Source organism: Vanrija albida, assembly GCF_041260175.1.
Source record: "Vanrija albida strain AlHP1 chromosome Unknown contig_6, whole genome shotgun sequence".
Taxonomy (NCBI): Eukaryota; Fungi; Basidiomycota; class Tremellomycetes; order Trichosporonales; family Trichosporonaceae; genus Vanrija; species Vanrija albida.
This window is the reverse complement of record NW_027191425.1, coordinates 1,250,754-1,273,294: the sequence shown is the minus strand read 5'-3', so window position 1 is coordinate 1,273,294 and position 22,541 is coordinate 1,250,754. Positions and strand designations below refer to the sequence as shown.

The following is a 22,541-nucleotide window of genomic DNA, read 5'->3' as shown; positions in this document are numbered from 1 at the left end:
GGTGGCAGCCAGCGAGCGGGGACTGGACAACGACGGGGCAACATGCAACAATGCACCCCCCAAGTTCTGCGTGGCACTCATGCATACTTGAAACTCTGCCCCCTCGACAAACACCCACTCCAGCACAACGGTCGGCATCACAACGACTCTCGGCACAACTCGACCCCCCCACACCCACGCCCCCCACACTACTGCTTGTCTCCGGGGGCTCCGTCCTTGACACCAGCCTCGACGCCCTTTTCCCTCAGGTCATTGAGCCACTTGTACACGACCCTGCGCGTGTCAGCCATAATCAGCGCCCCGGGTGACTCACGAAAAGTCCTTGGTGCCAAGCTCGCCCTCGCCATCCTTGGACACGGCGTCGTAGACGCTGCCCGCCGCCCATGTCAGCGGCGTGGGCAGGTTGTGCGCGTGCGCGGCCGTGAGCGCGAGGCCGACGTCCTGTGGTTGTCAGTGGGGTGTGCCAAGAGTGGCCATTGGCGGCTGGACATCTTCCAGAGTCACAGCCGCCGCCCACACCCACCTTGAGCATGAGCTTGGTCTGGAAACCGCCAGAGAAGTCGCGCGAGCCGGGCGAGCCCTCAATCTCGTGCAGGGGCGAGTTGACCTTTGACGACCATGACTGGGCTGCGGGTGTAAGCTGGGCATTTTCGCACCCCAAATCTAGCCCACTCACCAGACGACGTGTTGAAGATGTTGTGCAGGAGAACAGGGTCGATCTCGAGCGCCTTGCCGAGGGCGAGGCCCTCGGCCAGGCCAATCTGGTTGATGGCAAGGACAAGGCTGGGCGAGTTAGTCGCGGACTCTCTGCCCGACTCACTTGTTGCAAACCTTGACGCCGACGCCGGCACCGCTGCCGCCGCAGGGCACGACGCCGCCTGCGCGCGCCATGAACTGCATGAGCGGAGACGCGAGGGCGGTCGCGAGCTCGGATGCCGAGCCGAACATGATGGTGAGGGTACCGGCCTTGGCTCCACCGATGCCTGCGTTCGTCAGCCCGCATCCAGCTTGCGCTACTCACCGCCCGAGACCGGGCCGTCGACCATGAGCGCGTCGAGCGACGTCTGCTCGTGCACGCTGTCGGCGATGCGGCGCGCGGCCGTGGGGTCGAGCGTCGTGTGGTCGACGAAGAGCGAGTGCGAGTTTGCCTGGCCGGCGGGGAGGGCGGCACCGGCCGTGTCGCCGAGAAGCCAAGGCGCCGCCTTGACCGACTCGGCGAGGCTCACGCTCGCGTCGGCGCCCTTGAGGCCGGCGACGAGGCCCTGGTCGCCGAGGTAGACAGCCTCGACCTGGGGCGTGGACGGGAGCATGGTGAAGACGCGCGCAGCGTCCTTGACGAGCCTGGGGGTGAGCTGATGTCCCCAGCATGCACTCACAAGGCGGGGTTGTCGACGCGCTTGACGCGCGCGGCGGCCTCGGCGCCCGAGATGGCCTTGACGCCCTCGACGAAGGCGCGCGCGTTGTCGTCGGACGGCTCGCAGATGACAATGCTGGGCTGCTCGGTCGCGCGGCCGGCCTTGGCGTGCGCCGCGGCGGCAGCGACGGCCTTGGTGTAGAGGTTTGTCGCCATGGGGTTGCCTGCGGGTCAGTTCCGCGGCGTCGCGGCGGGTGCCGCACGAGGCCGTCGCCAGCCGACTCACCCATGGCGCCGAGGCCGATCCAGCCGAGCGTCGAGGAGCGTGAGAGGGCGATACGGGTGGGCAGCATTGTGGGAGAGTGGGCGATGGAGAGGTGCGTGAGCGGTCGAGTTGACTTTCCATTCCGCCCGCCGTCGAGGCGTGGTACTCCTCCGCATCTCGTCGTCATGAGCGTCTCGGGCCGAGGGTGTAGCCGGGCGGATCATGGCGGGGCAAGCGAGCGGGGAGGAGGGGGGCCCAGAGCCACGTGGTGAACGTGGTGGTCGCGTGGAGGGGGCAGCGGTGGCAATTTCGCGATGCTCTCGCGACCTTGAGCCTTACTCTCGACTTTGTCAATCTCGCCTTAGAATCGACACTTCAGCCTGCTCCATCTACATCACACGCATTTCTGCGCTTACATCACGCATCCACACGGCGAAGGACACGTAGAGCAGTGCGCTACCCCCTCGCTCAGTCTGCGCAACCTCCGCCCGACAGCACACGACCAGCCCCGAACCCGCCCTCTTCCTCGCGCGCTATCCCCCCCCCCCCCCTCCGCCCCCAATGCCGCGCTCCCCCTCACCGCCCTACCGGCGGCGGTATCGCTCCCCATCCCCGCGCTTCAGCGACCGCGACCGCGACAGAGACCGGTACCGCGACAGCCGCGACGGCCGCGACCGGCGGGATCGCGACGAGCGCCAGTGGGAGAGCTACTACCGGCGGCGCGAGTCGCCCCCGTCCACCTCGGCCTCAGCGTCCGGCGCGCCGACCGGCGCCGCATCGTCGCGCGCCGGCTCGCCCGAAGAAGGACAGATCACGTCGCCAGAAACACGGAGACGCAGCCGCTCGCCGCGCCGCCGGCGCTCCCCGTCCCCTCCGCCGCGCGGCGGGCGATGGGCCGACTCGGACCGGTATCGCGGCGACGACCGGGGCTGGGACAGGGATAGAGACTTCCGGCGCGGCGGGCGGCGCGAGTTCGACCGCGAGCGCGAGCGCGACCGCGGCTGGGGGCGTCGCGGGAGCCGCTCCCCCTCGCCCCGGAGGCGGCGGGACACGTCGCCCTCGGCCTCGAGCCGGTCGTCCCGCCTCGCGAGCCCGCGCCGCGACCGCTCGCCGTCGCTCAGCCCGCGCCGCCGCTCGCCCGAGCCCAAGCCCGCTTTCGCGCGCCCCCCGCCCTCCGGCCCGCGGGCGGAGCGTGCCCCGCCGTCCGCGCCGCGCGCGTACGGGCCGCTCTCGATCCCCCCGCCGGCCCCGGGCCCGCCCTCGGGCCCGCGCGTGGCTGAGGGCCGCCCGACGCTCCCCTGGGCGGACAGGCGGCGCGTGACGTCCCCCAGCGCGGGCAGCACGCCGACCGGCGCCGGCGCGAGCGTGGCCAGCAGCTCGCCCAGCGTGGCCGAGCCCCCGCCCGAAACGCTCGACCCCGACACGGCGGCGCGCCTCCGCGAGGCGCGCTTCATGGCCGAGCTGCCCCAGCTCAAGGTGTCCTTCGTTGGCGCGTGGGAGGCCGAGCTGGCCGCAAACGTCGCGCGCCTCGCCCCCCTCCAGGCCCAGGTGCTCAAGGCGCAGTCGGGCGCGCGGGTCGCGGCCGCCGTGCTCGCCGACGCTGAGGCCGAGCGCGCGGCCGCTGGCGAGCGGCGCCGGCTCATCGCCCACCGGCTGGCCAACGGCGCGATCGAGGGGATTATCGGGAGCTAGGGGGGAGAAGAGAGAGGGAGCTGGTGGAATGAGACGAGATGACGCTACACAACGCACTATGCGATACAACATGCATGATAATGATACTGCTCCGCCCCGCCGCGCCTACATGTTGGCCTCCATGGCCGCGTAGTACGCCTCGTACTCCTCCGTCGACATCTGCGCCTCGTGGTCCTCGGTCACCTCGCCGAGGGGCACGGGCTCGCCGCCGACCATGACGGTGACGTCGGCGGCTGGGGTCGTCGCCGTGGTATTGGGCGTGGCCTCGGCGCTCGCCTCGGCCGTGGGCGCGTCGTCGTCGTCCTCCTCTTCCTCCTCGTCCTCGTCCATCTCGGCCAGCTGCGCCTTGTAGTGCTCCTCGAGCGCGTTGTTCTCCTTTGTCTGCTCGGCCTTCTTCGCGGCGAGGCGGTGTGCCTCGTCGGCTGCGACCTTGGCATCCGCCGCGTCCTGCTTCATGCCGAGCGTGGTCGCCTCGTTCGTCACGGTCGACTTTGCGATCCACGTCGGGAGAGCGTTCTGCACACGCTGCGCCGCCGCCTCCTTCTCGCGCGCCTCCGTGTCGTCCTCGGCGTCGAGGACGACGCTGATCTTGTGCGCGTCGGCCGCGGCCGCTGCCGCGTCGGTCGCGGCCGCGTCCTTGACGTTGAGCGCGATCCAGCTGTGGATGTTGAGCGCGGGCAGGCTCGCGCCCTCGATGCCCTTGAGCGCGTCACGGATCGGCGCCGTCGCCACGTTGAACCGCTGCATCCTGTCCTGGCCGACATTCTGCCCCCCGTCGTCGTGGAGCGCCGGGTCGTCCTCGACCAGCTCGGTGCTGCACACCTCGCACGCGAACCCGTTGATGCTCGGCTCGAAGAGCCGCGACACCTCGAGCGTCTCGTACGTCCGCAGGCAGTTGGGGCACAGGTACCCGCGCTTGCCGACCTCGTTCTTGATCTTCTCGTCGATGGCCTTGCGCATCATCGCGATCCGGTACTTGACCACGTCGGCAAACTCGCGGTAGTCGAGGTACCAGTAGATGACGTCGCGCGATCTCGAGTTGCCGTCGCGCGCGCCGGGCAGCTGCGCGCCCGACGCAATCTGCCGCTGCTGGAACGAGGTGAGGGCGACCTTTTCCTTGTTCACGTGGCTGGGGGGAGTGAGCGGCGAACAGGGTGCTGGCACTCGAGTCACTCACCGCCGGACCAGCCGGTGCACGTGCAGCATGCCGAGGTACTTGCGCACGTCGTGCGGGCCGACGCCGAGCATCTCGCTGAGCTTCTTCTCCGTCATCCTGGGCTGTCAGCGCACGCCGTCCCACACCCCCTCACACATTGTTGTGCGTGAGCATCCGCAGCAGGATGATGTACGGCGAGTCGTAGAACGAGTACGCGACCTTGATGACCAGGTCCTGGCAGCGGCGCGCGATCTCGTCTTTTGTGAGCTCGGCCATGGTGTGCTGACCGGCTCGAGGGGTAAGGTGATGGAGAGGAAGCACAAGGTTGGTGGCGAAGGAGGTGCAACATCTCTCACACAAGTATTGTCCCTCGTCGTCGCTAATCGCGGCTACGCGGGAGCAAATCCACGTGGGGCGGCACACCTCGTTCGGCGTCTCCGTCTATCGTGGGGCCGGGCACCGAGGTCGAGCCGAGAAACGCGAACAAGCGACTGTGTGCAACCTACAGTACAAGAGCGTGCGGCTACATCTCTTTTTTGTATCCTCTCCCCATCTCACGAAGACGCAGCAAAATGACCTCCTCGAACACCTACGTGATCAAGCCCGCCACCGAGGCCGACATTGTGGGTGTGGCCTGCCTCGGGCCAGCACTGACCGCCACAGCCCGACATGCTCGCCATGATCAAGGAGCTGGTGCGCTGATCTGATCCATGCGGAGCGCTCACCCCAGGCCATCTACGAGAAGGAGCCCGACGCCGTCGTCAACACGCCCGAGATGGTGCGTTGTGGTTCTACCCCACGCTGACTACCCCCAGATGAAGGAGAACCTCTTCGTCAAGAAGTACGCCGAGGCGTTTGTCGCGCGCACCCCGTCGGGCGAGGCGGTCGGCCTGGCGCTGGTGAGCTAGCAACGCGGTGCCCAGCTCACGGCAGTACTTCTTCACCTACTCGACGTGGCTCGGCGTCCCCGGCCTCTACGTAGGTGCCTATCGTGAACCTCCTGACCCACCCCCAGCTCGAGGACCTCTACGTCGTGCCCGAGCACCGCGGCGGCGGACTCGGCAAGACGCTCTTTGGCTACCTCGGCGAGGTGGCCAAGGAGCGCGGGTGCCAGCGCGTCGAGTGGCGCGTGCTCAAGGCAAGTGATGCGGCATGACGCCACTGACACCTGCCCAGTGGAACACGCCGTCAAAGGACTTTTACGAGAAGCGCCTCGGCTCGGAGCCCCAGTCCGAGTGGGAGGGCGAGCGCCTCGAGGGCCCCGAGGCCATCGAGCGCCTCATTGCGCTCAAGAACTAAAACGAATGCCCTAGGGTATAGATGTCTACGTATACAACATGCTACCAGTGCTAGCGGATGGTCGTGAAGTTGCCCTTCTTCTCAGCGACGCCGTCGACGGGCTTGTCGGCCGCGTTGGCGGCGGGGATCTGCCCGAGCTTGCTCATGTCCATCGACAGCTGCTTCGCGTCGCCCTTGAAGCCGACGTAGAAGACTGCGGAGCGCGCAGACGTGTTGGCCTCAGACTGGGCTGTCAGGGCCGCACTTTCCAGCACCTCCCGCACACTCACAAACAACAGCGTGACGCTGAACACGCTCGCCATGCGCTGCACCTTCAAGCTCCACTCGTCGACCTCGCGCCTGCCGGCGCCATCGCGCCGCTGCACCGGCGGCTCGCTCACGTCCAGGTCCATGATGGGCGTGAGCGCCTCGAGGTCGGCAAAGTCCGGCGCGTTCGGCAGGTTGGCCCACAGCCGCAGCCGTCCGGGCCGGTGCGGGTGGCCCTGGCCCGGGAGGTGGAGGAGGAGGGTGCGCAGGCGCACGCTGGCGGTGAAGGGGATGTGGAGGATGAGCTGGGCCGCGCGTCAGCGCGGCTGTACGACTACCCCGCCCGGCCTACCTCGTCGTCGACGCCACTCTCAACAAACTCGTCTTCGTCCAGCCGGTCGTCCCACGTCTTGATGACCTTGGGCGCGTCGCCCGGCTGCAGCAGGTTGAGGCCGACGACATTGTCCCGGTCGATAAAGGCCCACAGGTTGGCGTTGGCGCCCTCGCCGGCCGAGACGCGCTCGAGCACGTCGGTCGTGACGGCGGTGGTCAGGTCGTCTACTGTCAGGTCGTCTGCGCAGCTCATGGTGGGGAGGGCATGGGGGTTGTGGTGTAGACAAGGCTGGGTTTGCGATTATGAAGCGTTGGGTGGCGGCTGCGGCCTGCATCGAGGTGAGGCCGATGACGCCACGTGCGCGTATCAGCCGGCAAAAAAAGACACGTATTCCGACCTGCCGATCATGAACCATCCACCACCACTTGGGTTGAACAACAGCCCTCAACCTTCCATCCATAGCACAGATACCATCACTGATACCAGAGCAAGAGCGACAACATGGTGAGTTGGGCGAAGGTAGCGGGAACGCCACAGCTCACCCCCAGCTTCCGCTCGCGCTCCTCTCCGCCGCTCAAGGCAAGCCAATGGTGCGTGGTCGTGTGGTCGTCTTTGTTGTCGGCTGTTGGCTGACCGTGCCGCTTGCCACCTGACCCACTGGGCTTGACCTCTACGCCTGGCAATCGCAACGATGCTTAACCTACCTCGCTACTGACACTCGCCCCACGTCCCCGCCCACGTCCTCGCCGCGCTCGCGTGGTCGCTTCGCCCAACAGCTCGTCGAGCTCAAGAACGGCGTCACCTTCAACGGCCACCTCGTCGACTGCGACAACTTTATGAACGTGACCCTCAAGGACGTGTACCAGACGAGCGCGGACGGCGAGCGCTTCTGGAAGATGAAGGAGATGTTCATCAAGGGGAACGTGGTGGGTGCCGAACCGCAAAACCCAGCTCACCCGCCAGATCAAGTACTTCCGCATAGCCGACGCGGTGCTCGACCAGGCGGCCGAGGAGCAGGAGAAGCAGCGCGCGCTCGGACGGCAGCGCGGCGGCGCCCGTGGCGGGCGTGGTGGGCCCCCTGGCCGTGGTGAGTGGCGAGGCGGGGCGAGGAGGAGCGAGTGCAAGGAAGCAGCTGACCCCACAGGACGCGGAGGACCACCCCGCGGCGGACACGGTGGACAGCGCGGCGGGCCGGGTGGCGGGCGCGGTGGACCGGGAGGCGGACGCGGTGGCCGCGGCGGCGGACCGGGCGGCCCTGGACCACGACAGTAGGTGCCGCGGGCGTAGATGCATGGCTGTAGCAGTGAGGTGGGGTGGGAAGGGGGGGGGCGGGCTGACTGCTGACCGGGGTTGGGGGATGCGGCCTGGGCGGAGAGACTGGTCGGAGGACGGCAGGCGACGCGGGTGCTCTCGTCCAACAAGCTCACCGTCAGCAGGAGGGGCGCTTGTCCGATCCTGGCTGGCGCCCGCTGGTCAGAGCTGGGCATGGTGAGCATCCCCCGCCTCGAGTCGCGATCCGGCATCCGGCGCCGCAACGGGACGGAGTCTGAGCACCAACGGCAGTCTCGCTAGACCGACCGGCGCGAAGACGAGGTATCCCAGCGTGCGCCGGCGCCGAGGAGGAGCGATGTGGGCATACCCCGCCCTCGCCCAACTACCTCCCTCCTCCCCCCGCCCCTCCCCGGCCGCGAGGGGCAAAAGAGGGCCATGGGCCCAGCGCTTCCTGTCGGGGAATCGAACCCCGATCTCCCACGTGACAAGCGAGCATACTGACCGTTATACGAACAAGAATGTTGCTGGGGGCGGAGGGGGGCGAGGGGCGAAGGGTTGGTGCGAGGGCCAGGGGGCGAGGGTGGCACTGTGGCGAGGGGTGGCATGTGGCGCCGGGACCTGGCGCGGTGATGGGCTGGGCGTGCCAGCGTGCGAGGGGACGCGAGGCGCTCTCGCGCCGTTGGGCGTGGGGCATGAGGGCGTCTGCGGGTGCTGGGGAACTGGTGAGCCGAGCCGTGGAGCCTGGAAGTGGACTCTGCGACGTGAACGCCGCTGGCTGACAGGTATCGGCGAGCGCAGGATCTCCACGCTTCGAGCACTGCGGGCCAGCTCCGAGTGTGGCGGGGGACGCACAGCCGGGCAGGACACCTGCGGCGGCGAGCTCGAGCTACCGCAGCCGCATGCACCGGCCCACGCCCGCGGCCCCGCCCACCACCGTCATGCCAGATGGATGCACCTGTCCACCTCCCGCCCACGTGTGACGGGGCTCCAGGCTCCCACGACGGCCCGAGCAGTGGCGGCGGCGCTCGACGCGAACAATACCACGCTACCGCGCTCCGCCTCGCGTGGCGCTGTGGCAGCTCGCGACGGGCACAGGCCCCAGAGGCGGCGACGAACAGTGCGGCTCGCTTCGTCTGACCCCGCGGCGACCCGCGCGTCGCTCTCGCTGCTGCCTTCACTCCCCTTACCGGCCCTCCCTAAATTCTGTCTGTCGCTTGCTCCTCATCCAGCTTGCGCACCATGGCAACAGTCAACATCAGCACCAACGGCTTCAAGGTCGCGCTGCACGCGCGCATCAGCGTGCCGGGCAACCCGCAGGCGTCAGCGATCGAGCCCAAGCTCCCGACCATCCTGTTCTGCCACCCGACGTGGCTCGACAGTCTCTTCTTGTGCGCCTGGCCCAAACCGCGCCCACTCGCTGACGCTCGCTCACTAGCTACCCGCAGATCGACGACCCCCTCTTCGCGCAGCACTACAACCTCGTCTCGTTCGACCTGCGCGGGCACGGCGCGACGCAGGTGTCGGGCCGGGACGCGGACTACTCGGTCGACACGGCGGCCGCCGACGTCGCGGCCGGGCTCGACGCCCTCGGCGCAAAGGACGTCCACGTCGTCGGCGCGGGCTTTGGGTCCCTCGTGGCCGCTGCGCTGGCGGCGGCGCGGCCGGAGCTGGTGCAGGGCCTCGTGCTCATCGCGCTCCCGCCGGCGCGCGACAACGACGAGACGGCGCTCGCGTTCAAGGAGTGTGAGGAGGTGCGTAGTGGGTCGTAGCCGGTAGCCGGGTGACTGCGGCCAGGTGACTGCACTGCCTGGCGGGCCGAGCCACGGGCAGTCTTCTTGGCATCTGACCCCCCAGTCGCTCGTCCACGCGGTCGCCAAGCGCGACCTCGAGCTCCTCGACATGATCACGACCGCGACGTTCGAGTACGACGCCGGCGCGCTCCCCCGCGCCGTCCTCGAAATCCGGGACGAGTACGTCGCGCTCGCGCGCGCCCACTTCGCCACTGCCACCGAGCAGGAGGCGGCCGACGCAGCGTGGTACATCTGGCGTCCCCTGCGCACGCGCGCGCCTCCGAGCGCCGAGACGCTGGGGCGGATCAATGTGCCGGTGCTGGTGCTCCAGGTGGGTGGAGGAAGGAAGCCAGCTGATGCCAGGGCGTGGGGTCTACCGACTCGTTTGCGGAGGACGCAGAGAACTGGTGCTCAGAGTTCAACTTTGCCCAGGTGCAGCAGGGGCACACGGCGCGCGCAAACGTGACGCTCATCCAGCACGCCGACCACTACATGACGCTGACGAGTCCCAACATGTGAGCGGGGGTGCGGTGCCGCTGACTGACCCCAGTGTCAACCCCGTCATTGCAAAGTTTATCGGCACCCCGCTGAGCGCTGGGCTCCCGCCGCTCCCCAGCCCCGGCGTGCACATCTCTGGCCGCTCGGGCAAGGCGCGCCGGCCGAGCACGCCGCGCGGGCTGTCGTTTGACATCCCGCCGCCGGCGCGCGTGATCCCCGGCATGAAGACGATCGGCGACGAGCTCGACCGCCTCGCGGTGGACACGGTCGTGACGCGTGTGTCGGACTAGGTCTAGGCAGTGCATGTAGCTGGTACCTTGTCCCCCCCTGAAACGTGTCGCCTCGCACAGGGCCAGTGCGGTCCGCGTGCTGTGGCGTGGATGCATGGGCTCGTGGCGGCTGTCTGTCGTGGGTTGTGGGTGGAGGCCCACCAAGGTGCCCAGGGCGCCACTTGTCCGTTATCTTGGCGCCGTGGCGAGTGTTTGATTGCAAAAGTCTTGGCATGCCACAGTGGGCACAAAGTTTTCCTGACGAACACTTGGCAGCGTAAGGCAGCAACGACAACCGGGCACATCGCTGCTCCAAGCGAAGTCGGAGAAGCGAGGACGACGTCGAGCATGACGAGCACCGTGGAGCATGCTGCGGGTCACCAGGTCGACGGCTGTGCTGCTGCTGCGCGCGAAGCGAGCCTGCAGGAGCAAGCCTGGGTGCGGTGCCGTGGGAGGCAGCCGTGATAGCGTTGCTCCTGCGTGATGCATCAGGCTTGACACATGCAAGATGCACATGTACATACCTGCGTGTTCCGTGACTGACGCTGGCAGGCCCCCGCCCGCCCCGTGTGCATTGTTTGGTCGATGAGTCAGGTCCAACTACTGTACATGCAGTCTGTATCTTGACGACGGCGACCACGCAGCAATGACGACGGCCGCCAGCTCCAGCTCCAGCTGGGCGCGCCAGGCGGGCACGTCGCGGCGCGTTTCGTTTCACACCCACTCCCTCCACAAGTTTCGTTTTCGCCGCCCACTTTGTTGATTCATCAACTCTCTCTTCACTTTCCCACTTCACGCGCCCCGAAAGGCCTTGGCAGCTCGGCTCTACATTGCCCTCTCTCACCCCCTCGCCACCCTCCCCCTCGAGCACCCCGCACGACACGCATAAAACGCGTCCGCACCGACATCCCCCCTCCTCCACCACCTTCCCTCCCTTCCTTCGTCCTCGCCATGCCCCTCCCGCTCCTCTCGCATCGGCGCAACAAGTCGGCCGCCAACTCTGGGGCCTCGACGCCCGCGTCCCCCACCATCGTCGTCAACGAGGCCAGCACGCCCGTGCAGGGCATCCTGCGGCAGCCGAGCGCGCCCAGCGTCACGGAGAGCGAAATGACGGGCTCGTCGACCTCGGCGTCGGCGTTCGGACGCCTCAGCCTCCGCACCAACGGCAACAACGGCAGCTCGTTCGGGCGTACCGACACGGTTGACTCGCGCTGGTCGGTCGACGACCGCGACTCGTCGTCGACGCCGGGCACATCCGTCTCGTCCTTTGGCGCCATGTGCCCCTTGCCCGAGTCTGACTCGGACAAGCTCATTCCGTTCTTCAGCATGACCGTGTCGTCGACGTCGACGCTCAGCTTTATCGGCCTCCCCACGCGCTTCAGGCCGCTCGTGCTCGACACGATTAGACGCGCGTGGAAGCGCGGAGTCAAGAGCTCGGGGCCCGTTGAGTACCAGGCCGACCTGATGAAATTCCACAAGTCCAAGGGATGCGACGGCGGCGTCTGGGAGGTGTCGATGAAGGACAGCTGTTGGATGCCCCGCAGCGAGGACAAGGTGTCGTAAGTGTTGTGGCGTCCGGGCGCGCCGTGTGCAACGCCGCTGGCCACTCGGCAGGCGGCGAGCAATCAGTGAATCTGTGCTGACACATCACAGGTCCAAGCGTATCATTCTCTACTTGCTCGCCGAGTTTTCGAGAATCGGGTGAGTCGAGACGGGCAGCGAAGAGGACTGCATCTGACACGCACACAGGTACCTGCTGGAGTCAAGTTTCCGCACGAGTGCAAAGGGTGAGTAGCATTACGGCCCTTGTTATCACCCGATAACACCGGGACCGAGCGGTGCCGACAAAGTCCGCAGTGCTAACTCGCCCAGACTCGGGCAAGGACACCCTCACGCTTGTCCGAAGCGAGCCCGATGCCGACCCCGTGTTCATGGGCGTTGCGTTCTACTCGTCGGACCGGATCTGGATCATCGATGCCGAGGCCGATGTCGGCCAGGCACTCGAGGAGGGAATCAAGGCGCACTGGGCCGACGGTGTGCGCGACGCCCGTGTCCGCGAGAGACATTGTCGCGAGCTGCGCCTGCGCGGCAGCCCATGGGTCTCGCACCACACCATGGGGCTCATCAGCGCCCGCAGCATCATTCTCTCGATCATGAAGAACATCACACATACGTCACGCGGCTACACCTTTGTCGGCAGCATCAACCTTGCCGACCTCGACGAGGGCGAGATGCCGCTCCTCGTCTTCCGCAAGTTGACGACGACGGAGCGCGACAGCGGCATGTTTGGCTGGGGCAACCCCAACGTCTCGGTTCCTTCGTTCCAGCCGATCAGCAAGGCCGCTGCCGCCAGCATGGCCATGTAAGAAGGACTTTGAGCGCACGACGGTGCCCCAGCGGCTACTGTGCGTGCCTCGTGTATAGTGAACAGCGTTAGATGCGCGTTGTGACTAGTTATGTAGATTGTGCCTATTTCCGACGACATGTTATGCATTGCAGAGTCGACACTCGCACGCAGCATTGTTCACACCCTCGCCCCTTCTACGCGTCTAGGTCTATTCAAGGTCCGACTAAGGAAGCTCACGGGGGTCGAGGTCTCGGCGCTTCGAGTACTTTGCCATGCTCGGCGCGCGCTTGCGGAGCTTGTGGGCGACTTCCTCGGCACCGCGCAGGACGCGGATGATGTTGCCACCGGCGAGACCCGCAAGATCGTGCTTTGACCAGCCGCGACGGATGAGCTCGGCAAAGAGGTGGGGGTATTTGGACACGTCCTCGAGGCCCTTGGGGACCGACTCGATGCCGTCGTAGTCAGACCCGATGCCAACGCTGGGAGTAAGCGCGGTGACGCGGTGGTGACTCACTGTGCACGGCTCGTCTGGGTGGCAATGTACTCGATCTCGTCGGCGATGTACGCGACGTCGACCTCTGCGGGGTTGCTCGACGCGAACGAGGGGTAGAAGCTGGGCGGTCAGTAACTTGCGCCAGTACGCCCACGCACTTGACCATGACGACGCCGTCGAGCTGCTTCCTCCCCTGGCCAATCTTGGACAGCAGCTCGTCGGGCACGTTTCGCGAGATGTTGTTGAAGTGGCGCGCGGCCGAGTGGCTCCACATGACGGGCGCGCGCGAGAGCTCGATGGCCTGGGCCGCCGTCTTGTCCGACACGTGGCTGAGGTCGATGAGCATGCCGAGGCGGTTCATCTCCTTGATGAGGTCCTGGCCGAACGTCGAGAGGCCGCCCCACGTCTCGTTGACGGGGGTGAGGAAGCCACCGGAATCAGCAAACGCATTGTTGCACGAGTGCGTGAGCGTCGCGTAGCGCACCCCGAGCGTGTAGTACTGGCGCAGGACGGCGAGCGAGTTGCCGAGCTGGTGCGCGCCCTCGATGCCGAGGAAGGACGCAACGCGGCCCGCCTTGATGGCCGCAACGGCCTCGTCGGCCGTCTTGACGAACCGGAACGTGTCGTCGTACTTGTCGATCAGGTTGAGCGCGACGTCGATCTGCTCGAGCGTGTCGCGGACGTGGTACGACGGGTTGAGGAAGTCGGGCCCGTCCTCCTTGGCGTGGCAGTCGGTGTAGACGCTCCAGAAGAAGCCGCCGAGCTGGCCCTCGCGGATGCGCGGGATATCGACGTGCCCCGGGGCGCCGCGGGTGCGCAGGTCGAGCTTGTTGATGTCATTGCCGACGAGGCTGCGGGCCAGGATCGGAAGGTCGATGTGGCCGTCGATCACGGGGGATCTGGGTGTGTGAGCTGGCATGTTGCGGGGAGTGGTTCAGCACATACGTCTTGAGGTAGTAGTTGGCCAGCGCGAGCGGCTCCTTGGGCCGGCGCTCGCCGAAGATGACGACGAAGATGGTGGCGGCAACGAGGACGAGCGGCGCGACGACCGTGATGATGCGCCGCTTGCGCGCGGCGGCGGGCGACGGGGCCGTAGCCGCAGCCGAGGGCAAGAGGGGCTGCTGCTCACTCATTGTGTGTAGAGCAGAGTCAAGGTGAGATGGGCGATGTTGAGTCTGACTGCTTGTCGTTGACTACTTCGAGCGCTTCGCCATCGTGATGCCATCGGACAAGGGCGTTACAGGTTGGGTGCCTGGTGCCTGGAAAGGAGATCGCGGAATGTCCGTAAAGCCGAACTTGAATTCTTCGCGATCAGAGGTGCGTCAATGGTGATGTTGACAAGATCCTTCCCTCGACTCGGACTCGACTCTCACCTTCCTATCAACAACTTGGCAAGATGAGCAAGGTGGGTATTTCGTCGTCGAGGTAGAGCTCACCCACCAGGCAGCGCCCGCAAGTAGCAACTGGGAGTCGCTCAAGAAGGTACGTTCAGCTGCCATCGGTCCGGACTGAGCTGACACGCCGCAGAAGATCAACACTTCGAGCGAGCCCAAGGGCGGCAATGGCTCGGCACCGCCCAAGAAGCGCAAGAACAGGCGATTTGGCGGCGTTGGAAGCTTTGCCAAGCAGCTCGAGCCAGAGCCGAGGTGGGTCAGCTGATGTGGACGATCGTTGCTCAGCCCTAACCCCAACAGTAAAGAAGCCGGTCCCTCGCGCACGCAGGACGCGCCGGAGCCCAAGGCCGAGGTCGTCTTCCTCCCAGCACCTTCGGACAAGCCGCTTCTGCAGGAGCTGCGCACGATGGTCGCGGGGCAGTCGGTGCTGAACGAGGCGAAGAGGGCGTGAGTTGACGAAGGTCAAGTCGCTCAACTGACGCCAGCCCCGGCAATTACATCGCGGTCGATTGTGAAATGGTGGGACTGGGCCACCTGGGCTCGGAATCCGCCCTCGCACGCGTCTCGCTGGTCAACTACCACGGCCACGTGCTGCTCGACACGTTTGTGCAGCCGCGCGAGCGCGTGACCGACTGGCGGACGTGGGTGTCGGGCGTTCGTGAGAAGGATATCCAGGACGCGCCGCCGTTCGAGGAGGTGCAGAAGAAGGTGGCCGACCTGGTCGAGGGGCGTATCCTCATCGGTCATGCGATCGAGAACGACATGAAGGTGCGTGCGGCTGCGAGCAGCACTGACGCCCAGGCGCTCCTTTTGAGCCACCCGAACCCCTTTGTGCGCGACACGCAAAAGTGCAAGCAGCTGAGGGAGGCGGCCAAGACGAAGAGACCGGGTCTGAAGAAGCTCGTCGAGTTGGAATTGGGGCTCAAGATTCAGGCGGGGTCGCATAGTTCGGTGCGTCGGTTGTTGGTACAGAACAAAGACAGCTGACGCCCCAGGTCACTGATGCGCGCGCAACAATGGCCCTGTACCGGCTGCACAAGCCCGAGTGGGAGGCGTCGCTGCGCAAGGTGATGGAGGCGTACCGCGAAAAGACGGGCATGGAGCCGCTGGCCAAGGGCAAGCGGAAGCGCGGTGCCGACGACGACGACGAGGACGAGGCCGACGGCAAGAAGCGCAAGGCGCCGCAGCAGTTCCCCGGCGGTGGGCGCAAGGGCATCTCGTCGGGCCTGAGTGTCGTGGTGCGCCGGTTTGGCAAAAAGGTCGAGGGCGACCAGCCGAAGCGGCGCGGGCCGGTCGAGGCGCCGAAGGCGGGGGCTGGCGCCGGCGGCAACTGGTGGGAGGAGGCGGCGTCGTGAAGCAGAGTCGGGTCGAGTGTACAATATTGCATGGACCATGTATACTAGTGCATATGGTGCATTGGTGATTCAGGCGGAACACTTGTGCGGGCGAGCGGGTGCTCACTGGGGCGTGCGAGCGGACGCTCGGGCCAGGCTCGCTCGACGCGTCTGGTGCGAGAGCGAGCGCGAAGCCAACGCGTCTTCTCCGCGCTGCTTCTTCTCGCCTCCCTTGTCCTCATCACTCTGCCACCCCCCACCCACAATGCGCAACATGATAGTCACGATCATCGACGAAGTGACAAAGCACCACGACTTTGTGTCGTACACGCAGCTGGTGGAGCAGCACATTGCTCTCGGCGGCATCTCGCTCCCGCTCCCCCCAGCCGTGGGGGCAGAGCTCGCGCGCCTCGGCAACAGGATACAGACGTGCGACGGGACGAGTGCCGAGGTCAAGGAGGAGGCGGCCAGCTGGATCCGGCGCGTGTTCGCGCTGCACGACGGTGGGGCGGGCGCCGGGGGAGCGAGCTGACGCCGCAGGGTGCTACCCCGAGCCGCGGGTCGCGCCGCGCTCCTCTGCGAGCGGGAGCGGCAGCGGTGCATCGATACAGTTCGCGCCTGACCCCGCCGTGGTCGCGCTCGCGGCGCAGCTCGCTACCCAGAGGCACGAGGACGCGGCGGCGCGCGCGGAGAGCATGCGCCTCCTCCGCGCGCTGGTGGAGCGCGTTGAGCGCCTCCAGAACTCGGTGGACACGTTTGCCGCTGCGTGAGTGGGCGTGTGGGAGGGGGGAGAAGCTGACGCCGACGCCAGGACGTATCTCCACAAGAAGGCAGAGCACCGGCGGTGCTTGAGCTCGGCGGGCTCGGGCGCGTCGGGGGGATCGAGGTAGGGCTAGTCTCGGGCCGGGTTGTCAGTCACCTCCATGTCAGTTGATATCCTTGTCTCGCTGCGCAACCCATAATCGTACATGCTCGGTGACTAGCCGACCGGCCCCAGGTGATGTGGCTCGGGCGAGGCGACCTGCAGTCAGCAACCCCACGTCGCCTAGTCGAGCCGCAGCGGCTGGTACTTCGGCGCCCAGTCCGCCGTCGTAAAGCCCACGCTGGCGCGCACAAAGGTCTTCCACACGGCGAGCTCGGCCTTGTCCCGCGGCGCGTAGAGCATGACATACGACATGGGCAGGCCGAACGCCTTGACCCCGCTGAGGGGGTGCCGCTCGCCCCAGCCGCCGGCGAGGGCCTTGGCCGCGTCGGCGAGGCTGAGCGTGATGTGCGAGCTGCCCTCAGCGTGGACGTGGACGAGCTCGCCGCGGACGAGCGGGCGCAGGTACTCCGGCAGGGGGCGGTCGGTGTCGTTCGCCTCGATCCACAGCGCCGAGCTGGCGTGGTCCTCGAGCTTGCTCCCCCGTATCGCTAGGAGGCCGGGGTTCGCCTCGGCAAGGTGCGCGAGGAACGCGCCCATGGCCTCGATGGTCTCCGGCCCCGCCGCCTGCGTCACCTGCCGCTGCGGTGCGATGTAATCTGGCACCTCTGGCGCGGGGGCCGCGCGGGCGGGGAGGACAGTCTTCCAGAGGAAGGAGACGCGCCCGTGCGAGGGGTAGGCCCAGACCGCCGCCTCCGAGTCGTACACGCCGACGCTGTGTGTCTCGCGCGCAAACGGCCGCAGCAGCGCCTGCACGGCCCAGCCGAGCACGTTGTGCGGCAGCCCGCCGGGCCCGAGGGCGAGGAAGCCGCGGTAGCTGCGCGCCAGGGGGACGAGGGCGAGCGCGAGCGCGAGGAGGGCAAGCGAGGCGAGCAGCGGGTGTCGTGTGATCGCGGCGGCCGCCGAGTCGAGGAGCGGGCCGAGGCGCGGCTGCAGCCCGAGGGTGGAGAGCAGCGGCATTGTCGTGCGGTGGGCGATGTGGCCTCGTTGGCTTTGGCTTTGACGCCCCCCAATGATCGAGGTGATGGGGTCCCCGCGAGCAGGGGGTTTGGGGACGGCCTCCACCTCGCAGGTGGCGATTAGGATTGGAGGGAAACGGATTACAAAGGGTCTAATGGAACATTAATGCGACGGGCTAATGCACATCACTAGAGTCAGCGGCAGTCGGTTCGGCACGGCGTCACACTCGCCCATGCTCTGCCAGAGGCCACGACTTCACCTCCTCCCCCTGCAAGTGCGTTTGCAACGAGGCCTCATGCGTAGAGCGACAAGGCCATCATGGTGCCGACGGTGCAAGCACGCCGACCCTCGCGTGACCCCCGTCTTGGCCAACACTCGCCGCTGGGTCGCTCGGCGACTGGCATATCCTGGGACGTGGAAGCGGCCGAGCTGCCTGACGGGCCACTGGGGACGTAGGCGAAGAGTACGTGCATACAGTGTGTGTACGAACATGTAGTGTGTGTACGAATATGCAGTGTATGTACGAACATGCAGGGAGACGAGGTACATGTGTTCAGTGGTTGGTCATCGACGAGCCCCGGCGGCCCCCTGTCCCCAGCTCCATGCGCCCCCTGCACCCCTCTTGGTCCTTATGCGTTGAACCAGTGGGGTGCACCCTTGTAGTTGACCTGAGTGTCTAGTGGGAAGTCAAACTTCTCCCCGCACACAACGCATGGCGGCGCGCGCCATTCGGCCGTGTCAAACGATATCTGGATCCTCGAGGTGGGGCTTGGCACCCATCCCCTCTCCCTGTAGAGGTTACCCAGCGTCGCATCCTCCCAGACATCCGTACCGACAAGGTGTTGTACTGGGGGGAGCTTGGAATCGGGATCGATGTCGTCCAAGAACTTCTCCACGTTGTCAAAGGTCTCGGCCGCACGGTCGGCGAAGCCTGATGCCGAGTAAACGAACCAGCGAAGCTCCTCCCACTCGTCGGGGTACGGTGTGTTGTGGAAATTTGGCCTGTAGACACCGTGGATGTTGACCTGCTTGAGCTTCTTCGCGGGTAAAAACTCGCTCTGAAAGAAGGCCTGATCCCACAGGACGCAGAGATCTATCTGGTCGAAAAGATCCACGTCTTGCGGGACGTCCTTCTCAGGAAACCAGCAGGTAGCCCGCCATCGACCTGTGTAGTGACGCACGAGAACTTGACGCGAGTTTGGAAAGAGAGGTATGTCGGGAATGGTCGCCGCCCAGAGCAGGTAGATGTGCTCATCCCCTATGTCGTGAAGCTCGACGCGTACGGTGAAGCTCAGGGCGCGGCGTGTCCGATGGCCAAGGTGGACAAGGCGCTCCTCTGGCTTGTCACTGACGACCGCGAGGTCCTCTCCGCCTGAGAGGAAGAGCCGCTCGATCCGGTCCTTGGTCAGGACTAGCGTGCGGTACAGGACCCGCGCCGCCGCCTCCCAGCAGCCCGTGGAGACTTGTAGGAGGGTGAGGAGTGTCGGCCGGTCGTCCTCTCCATCCAGAGTCTGGATGATCTCTTGCACCAGCTCGAAAGGAAGCACTGGCGGGCTGGGCTGCTGGGCCATGCTGGTAAGAGGGTGGGGCCGAGTTGGACTTTCGCTCTGCCGAAGGTGGAGAAGACGATGACGGGACCAGCGAGTCGGACTCTTCTCGACAGAGTGGGTCACGACAAACGGCCAGGATCCGACACATGTGCTGCAAGTAGGGGCGTGAGTCGAAGTCCAACCGATGCTTCGAGGGCCGGAGGGTGAAACGTCTCCTCGGCTCCGACAGAGGCCCAGCCGGATGATCTCACAGACGTCATTCAGTCACGAGATCCCCTGGTGTGGCAAAAGTGGATGCGTGGTCCTCTACCTCAACGCGGACCAAGACGTCAACCACTCCCTCTTTTGGGTCGCTTCCGACCCCACTGTCGTGACCACTGTCGAGCTCAGAGTACCAACACACAGGATCATTTGAGCATGGGCCCGGAAGCCTTCGTCATCAGTGGATTCCAACAGGGCACGAACGCCGCCAGAACAATCACCTCGGGTATCATACTCGACAGAACTGCCACCCGCACCTCAAAATGCCACCGCTGATCGGTACTCTCCATCATCTTGACCCAAAGAACTCAAAAACGCGATATGATCGGATGTTCATCTACACCGTAAGGGAGTCGAACCCCTGCCGCGTCGAGTTTTGCACATGGCAACGACGCATGATACCGTTTCACCAACGGTGTTATAGATGATTGGTTGCTTGGGAGGAACTGAATCCTCTGCTGACGAGAGTGGGATTCGAACCCACGTCCGAAGACTGCGGATATGCTTGATGCACACCTTAACACAGCGCCTTAGACCGCTCGGCCATCTCGCCGATCATTTTTGGATGTTCTCGGAGTTGGCGCGTTCGTTATGAGTCTTCGAGGCTGGGACGAGGAGCTTGCAAGCCGTCGACCCGGCCATCTGGCCTCCAGGTGGCTCTCGCACACTTGACGAAGGTGCCCGCAGAGTCGGCAGGCGCGTCGCCTGTCCCTGAGTTCAACGAGAGACCCTTGCTCCTTCCCACTCCCCCCGCCACTTCCTCCGCCACTTCCCCCTCGCCGTCTTCACCACTCGCCTTGTCCACCATCGCCTCTCCAACGCCCCATCACCTCTCCAACACCCCTCATCGCCCTAATATACAGCACAATGCAGAATGTAAATGCTAGACAGCCATGCTAACAGTCATGGTGTGTAATAAAGAACCCTCTCGGCGTTCTCCCGTGACAAGAACGCACGTTCCCCCTTGGTTTCTCTAGAACTCCAGGTCGCCGTTCTCGTAGTCCCCCTCGGCGTAGTCGCCCTCGTCGTACTCGCCGCCCTCCTCGTACATGCCCTCCTCATAGAGCACAGTCTCGTCCCCTCCGTTGGCCTGCTCCGGATCGGGCTCGCCATTGGCCTCCGCAAGCGCACGGCGACGCGCCTTCTCCTCCTCGGCAGCCTTGGCAGCCTTCTCAGCCTTCACCTCCGCAGTCCAGCCACCGTTGGTGCCAGAAAGCCAGTCGGAAAAGTACGAGCAGCCCGACGGGTTGACCGGGCCGTCCTCCTCGCAGAAGTTGAACTGGGGACAACCGCCGCACGGAGCCTGCATCTGGCCAAGTGGGATGGTGAGGCGGCGGATGGCGCGGTAAACCACTGCCTGGTCGTCGAGGTCGATCAGGGTGTTGGAGCCGTCGCTCGAGAAAAATGGGTTCGCCGAGATGCCAATGTTCGACGATTTGGGCTTCAAGGAGATGTGACCAGAGTCAATGTCCTCAGAGGCAACTGACGACACATCCGAGTCGGTATCCGAATCAGAGTCGGAGCTAGAGTCAGACGAGCTGTCGCTGTCCGAGTCCGAGGAGATCGGGTCCGACTCAGAGTCAGACTCGACAACACGCTTGCGCTTTGGCGCCACGGGGCTAGAGTCGTCCACCTCGCGGAGGGGCTCATCGTCAGAGTCGATGTACTGTGGCTTTAGCACACGAACGAGTGGCGCATCGGTGCCAACTTACCTTCGACTTGCCCTTCTTCTTCTGATCCCTCTCCTTCCTCTTGCGGTCCTTCTCCTTGCGGCGCTTCTCCTTCTCCTTCTCCTTGCGACGCTTCTCTCTCTCCTTCTCCTTGGCTCGCGCCTTCTTCTCCTTCTCCTTGCGCTTCTCCTCCCGCTTCTTCTCCTTGAGCTTTGCCTTGAGCTTTTCCCGGTTCTTTCGATCCCGGCGTGCGCGCTCCTCGGGGTCCAGCTCGTCATCAGACTCCTTGGCTCGGCGGCGCTTTGGCGCGGGCTCTGCGTCCGAGTCCGACTCGTAGCGCTCCTCGACAGCAACACCGCCTACTGGCTTGACTGCCTCAATAAGGCCGTCAAGCTCAAGAGCGCGTGCAATCTCCATGACGTTCTTCACAGTGAGGGCGGCGCTCGTCACCTTGTTGGCGAGGATGAAACGGAGCACCTCCTGAGGCGTCGGAAGAGACGGCGTCTTGGCAATCGGGTGGATAGGGTTGGCGACAAGCTTCGAGATCGAGTCCTTGCCCTTCTGGTTCGGGAAAGTCTGTCATGTTAGTTTTGTCGACGCGCGCAAGGCCCACCTTCGTCGTCACAAAGTTGAGCACGACCTCTTTCAGAGTGTCGACAAACCCGGAATCGTACTCCTTGCTCTCGTCGAACCAGATGCCGCCTGCAATGTCCTCTGGAGGGTTCAAGTTGGCCAGGATGAACAACGGTGTGATTGGGCCCTGTCTATCAGCGTCTGGCCCGATCTGCTAAACCCACGTTCACACTCTTGAACGACTTGATCAGACCGAGCTTCTCAAGCGCGTCCACGCATTTCAAGACCTGCGAACGGGGCATGACATCCGGGTTGACTTGCATCGAGGTCATCGACTTTGAAATACCTGGTTGTTAGCCGTTGCTTTACTCTCACGAAGCGTACCCTTGTTGCCGGCCTTCTCGATGATGGTCAACACATACTGCTGCTCCATTGTGAGAGTGTTCTGCCTAGTAGTGTTAGCTCTTGTACAGCCGTAGAAGCACCCACTTCTTTGCCGCCTCGACGGCCACCGCGTGAAAGACGACGGCACCATCATTGTTCTTCGTAGGCGAGAACAGTTTCTGGGCATGTTAGCTCCTGGTGGGAAACCGACTCGACTCACAAACTTGACAATGTTGTTGATTGCAGTGTTGAGCTCCTTCTTGGACAGACCGGGGATGGCGGCCTCGATCTGAGCCAAGGTCATGGCCTGTGGTGATGTGTTAGCAGCCGCGCATGACCAGCAGCTTTACTATCACGCACCTTCTTCTTTGAGGCCATGACCTTGTTGTAGACCTTTTGCTCCACGCTGGAGAGCTTAGCCGACATGACTGGCAGACTGTTCGGTTAGACGTCTGTGCCGCCAGGCTTGTGCTAATGT

At 65.1% G+C, this 22,541-nt stretch overlaps 14 protein-coding genes and 3 non-coding genes across 17 annotated transcripts; 7 read left to right on the top strand and 10 right to left on the bottom strand.

Annotated features, from left to right (window-relative positions):
* Positions 1-188: 188 nt before the first annotated feature.
* On the bottom strand, positions 189-1,707 carry Q8F55_007861 (uncharacterized protein; the record flags this gene model as incomplete). Its single annotated transcript, XM_069356277.1, has 8 exons — positions 189-273; positions 314-441; positions 524-627; positions 677-783; positions 821-983; positions 1,022-1,341; positions 1,377-1,578; positions 1,641-1,707. The coding sequence occupies 8 exons, from the start codon at positions 1,705-1,707 to the stop codon at positions 189-191; spliced, it is 1,176 nt and encodes a 391-aa protein (XP_069206118.1).
* A 473-nt stretch (positions 1,708-2,180) lies between these two features.
* Q8F55_007860 (uncharacterized protein) lies at positions 2,181-3,311 on the top strand (the record flags this gene model as incomplete). The annotated part of the gene is made up of 1 exon (XM_069356276.1): positions 2,181-3,311. The coding sequence occupies one exon, from the start codon at positions 2,181-2,183 to the stop codon at positions 3,309-3,311; it is 1,131 nt and encodes a 376-aa protein (XP_069206117.1).
* A 105-nt stretch (positions 3,312-3,416) lies between these two features.
* Q8F55_007859 (uncharacterized protein) lies at positions 3,417-4,743 on the bottom strand (the record flags this gene model as incomplete). The annotated part of the gene is made up of 3 exons (XM_069356275.1): positions 3,417-4,440; positions 4,489-4,584; positions 4,622-4,743. 3 exons carry the CDS (start codon positions 4,741-4,743, stop codon positions 3,417-3,419), a joined length of 1,242 nt encoding a protein of 413 aa, XP_069206116.1.
* Positions 4,744-5,039: 296 nt separating this feature from the next.
* ats1 (Peroxygenase 1) lies at positions 5,040-5,766 on the top strand (the record flags this gene model as incomplete). Its single annotated transcript, XM_069356274.1, has 7 exons — positions 5,040-5,090; positions 5,131-5,160; positions 5,198-5,245; positions 5,283-5,366; positions 5,401-5,445; positions 5,483-5,596; positions 5,644-5,766. The coding sequence occupies 7 exons, from the start codon at positions 5,040-5,042 to the stop codon at positions 5,764-5,766; spliced, it is 495 nt and encodes a 164-aa protein (XP_069206115.1).
* Positions 5,767-5,816: 50 nt separating this feature from the next.
* Q8F55_007857 (uncharacterized protein) lies at positions 5,817-6,598 on the bottom strand (the record flags this gene model as incomplete). Its single annotated transcript, XM_069356273.1, has 3 exons — positions 5,817-5,990; positions 6,036-6,317; positions 6,365-6,598. The coding sequence occupies 3 exons, from the start codon at positions 6,596-6,598 to the stop codon at positions 5,817-5,819; spliced, it is 690 nt and encodes a 229-aa protein (XP_069206114.1).
* A 249-nt stretch (positions 6,599-6,847) lies between these two features.
* On the top strand, positions 6,848-7,618 carry Q8F55_007856 (uncharacterized protein; the record flags this gene model as incomplete). The annotated part of the gene is made up of 5 exons (XM_069356272.1): positions 6,848-6,850; positions 6,895-6,936; positions 7,123-7,272; positions 7,310-7,433; positions 7,491-7,618. 5 exons carry the CDS (start codon positions 6,848-6,850, stop codon positions 7,616-7,618), a joined length of 447 nt encoding a protein of 148 aa, XP_069206113.1.
* Positions 7,619-8,065: 447 nt separating this feature from the next.
* On the bottom strand, positions 8,066-8,137 carry Q8F55_007855. The gene has a single exon. It is a non-coding gene; the product is annotated as a tRNA-Asp (tRNA).
* Positions 8,138-8,857: 720 nt separating this feature from the next.
* Positions 8,858-10,196, top strand: Q8F55_007854 (uncharacterized protein; the record flags this gene model as incomplete). The annotated part of the gene is made up of 5 exons (XM_069356271.1): positions 8,858-9,006; positions 9,054-9,369; positions 9,473-9,739; positions 9,772-9,923; positions 9,959-10,196. The coding sequence occupies 5 exons, from the start codon at positions 8,858-8,860 to the stop codon at positions 10,194-10,196; spliced, it is 1,122 nt and encodes a 373-aa protein (XP_069206112.1).
* Positions 10,197-11,126: 930 nt separating this feature from the next.
* On the top strand, positions 11,127-12,541 carry Q8F55_007853 (uncharacterized protein; the record flags this gene model as incomplete). The annotated part of the gene is made up of 4 exons (XM_069356270.1): positions 11,127-11,734; positions 11,829-11,876; positions 11,925-11,962; positions 12,048-12,541. 4 exons carry the CDS (start codon positions 11,127-11,129, stop codon positions 12,539-12,541), a joined length of 1,188 nt encoding a protein of 395 aa, XP_069206111.1.
* A 204-nt stretch (positions 12,542-12,745) lies between these two features.
* Q8F55_007852 (uncharacterized protein) lies at positions 12,746-14,148 on the bottom strand (the record flags this gene model as incomplete). The annotated part of the gene is made up of 4 exons (XM_069356269.1): positions 12,746-13,001; positions 13,037-13,135; positions 13,174-13,914; positions 13,961-14,148. The coding sequence occupies 4 exons, from the start codon at positions 14,146-14,148 to the stop codon at positions 12,746-12,748; spliced, it is 1,284 nt and encodes a 427-aa protein (XP_069206110.1).
* A 263-nt stretch (positions 14,149-14,411) lies between these two features.
* REX4 (3'-5' exonuclease) lies at positions 14,412-15,764 on the top strand (the record flags this gene model as incomplete). The annotated part of the gene is made up of 6 exons (XM_069356268.1): positions 14,412-14,420; positions 14,459-14,497; positions 14,543-14,661; positions 14,710-14,856; positions 14,895-15,360; positions 15,405-15,764. The coding sequence occupies 6 exons, from the start codon at positions 14,412-14,414 to the stop codon at positions 15,762-15,764; spliced, it is 1,140 nt and encodes a 379-aa protein (XP_069206109.1).
* Positions 15,765-16,008: 244 nt separating this feature from the next.
* Q8F55_007850 (uncharacterized protein) lies at positions 16,009-16,633 on the top strand (the record flags this gene model as incomplete). The annotated part of the gene is made up of 3 exons (XM_069356267.1): positions 16,009-16,246; positions 16,284-16,509; positions 16,555-16,633. The coding sequence occupies 3 exons, from the start codon at positions 16,009-16,011 to the stop codon at positions 16,631-16,633; spliced, it is 543 nt and encodes a 180-aa protein (XP_069206108.1).
* A 155-nt stretch (positions 16,634-16,788) lies between these two features.
* On the bottom strand, positions 16,789-17,625 carry Q8F55_007849 (uncharacterized protein; the record flags this gene model as incomplete). The annotated part of the gene is made up of 1 exon (XM_069356266.1): positions 16,789-17,625. The coding sequence occupies one exon, from the start codon at positions 17,623-17,625 to the stop codon at positions 16,789-16,791; it is 837 nt and encodes a 278-aa protein (XP_069206107.1).
* A 629-nt stretch (positions 17,626-18,254) lies between these two features.
* Positions 18,255-19,196, bottom strand: Q8F55_007848 (uncharacterized protein; the record flags this gene model as incomplete). Its single annotated transcript, XM_069356265.1, has 1 exon — positions 18,255-19,196. The coding sequence occupies one exon, from the start codon at positions 19,194-19,196 to the stop codon at positions 18,255-18,257; it is 942 nt and encodes a 313-aa protein (XP_069206106.1).
* Positions 19,197-19,774: 578 nt separating this feature from the next.
* On the bottom strand, positions 19,775-19,855 carry Q8F55_007847. The gene has a single exon. It is a non-coding gene; the product is annotated as a tRNA-Gly (tRNA).
* A 40-nt stretch (positions 19,856-19,895) lies between these two features.
* On the bottom strand, positions 19,896-19,989 carry Q8F55_007846. Its single transcript has one exon. It is a non-coding gene; the product is annotated as a tRNA-Leu (tRNA).
* A 420-nt stretch (positions 19,990-20,409) lies between these two features.
* On the bottom strand, positions 20,410-22,489 carry RPC34 (34-kDa subunit of RNA polymerase III (C); the record flags this gene model as incomplete). Its single annotated transcript, XM_069356264.1, has 8 exons — positions 20,410-21,102; positions 21,149-21,682; positions 21,720-21,866; positions 21,904-22,025; positions 22,064-22,128; positions 22,169-22,242; positions 22,284-22,370; positions 22,424-22,489. The coding sequence occupies 8 exons, from the start codon at positions 22,487-22,489 to the stop codon at positions 20,410-20,412; spliced, it is 1,788 nt and encodes a 595-aa protein (XP_069206105.1).
* Positions 22,490-22,541: the final 52 nt, after the last annotated feature.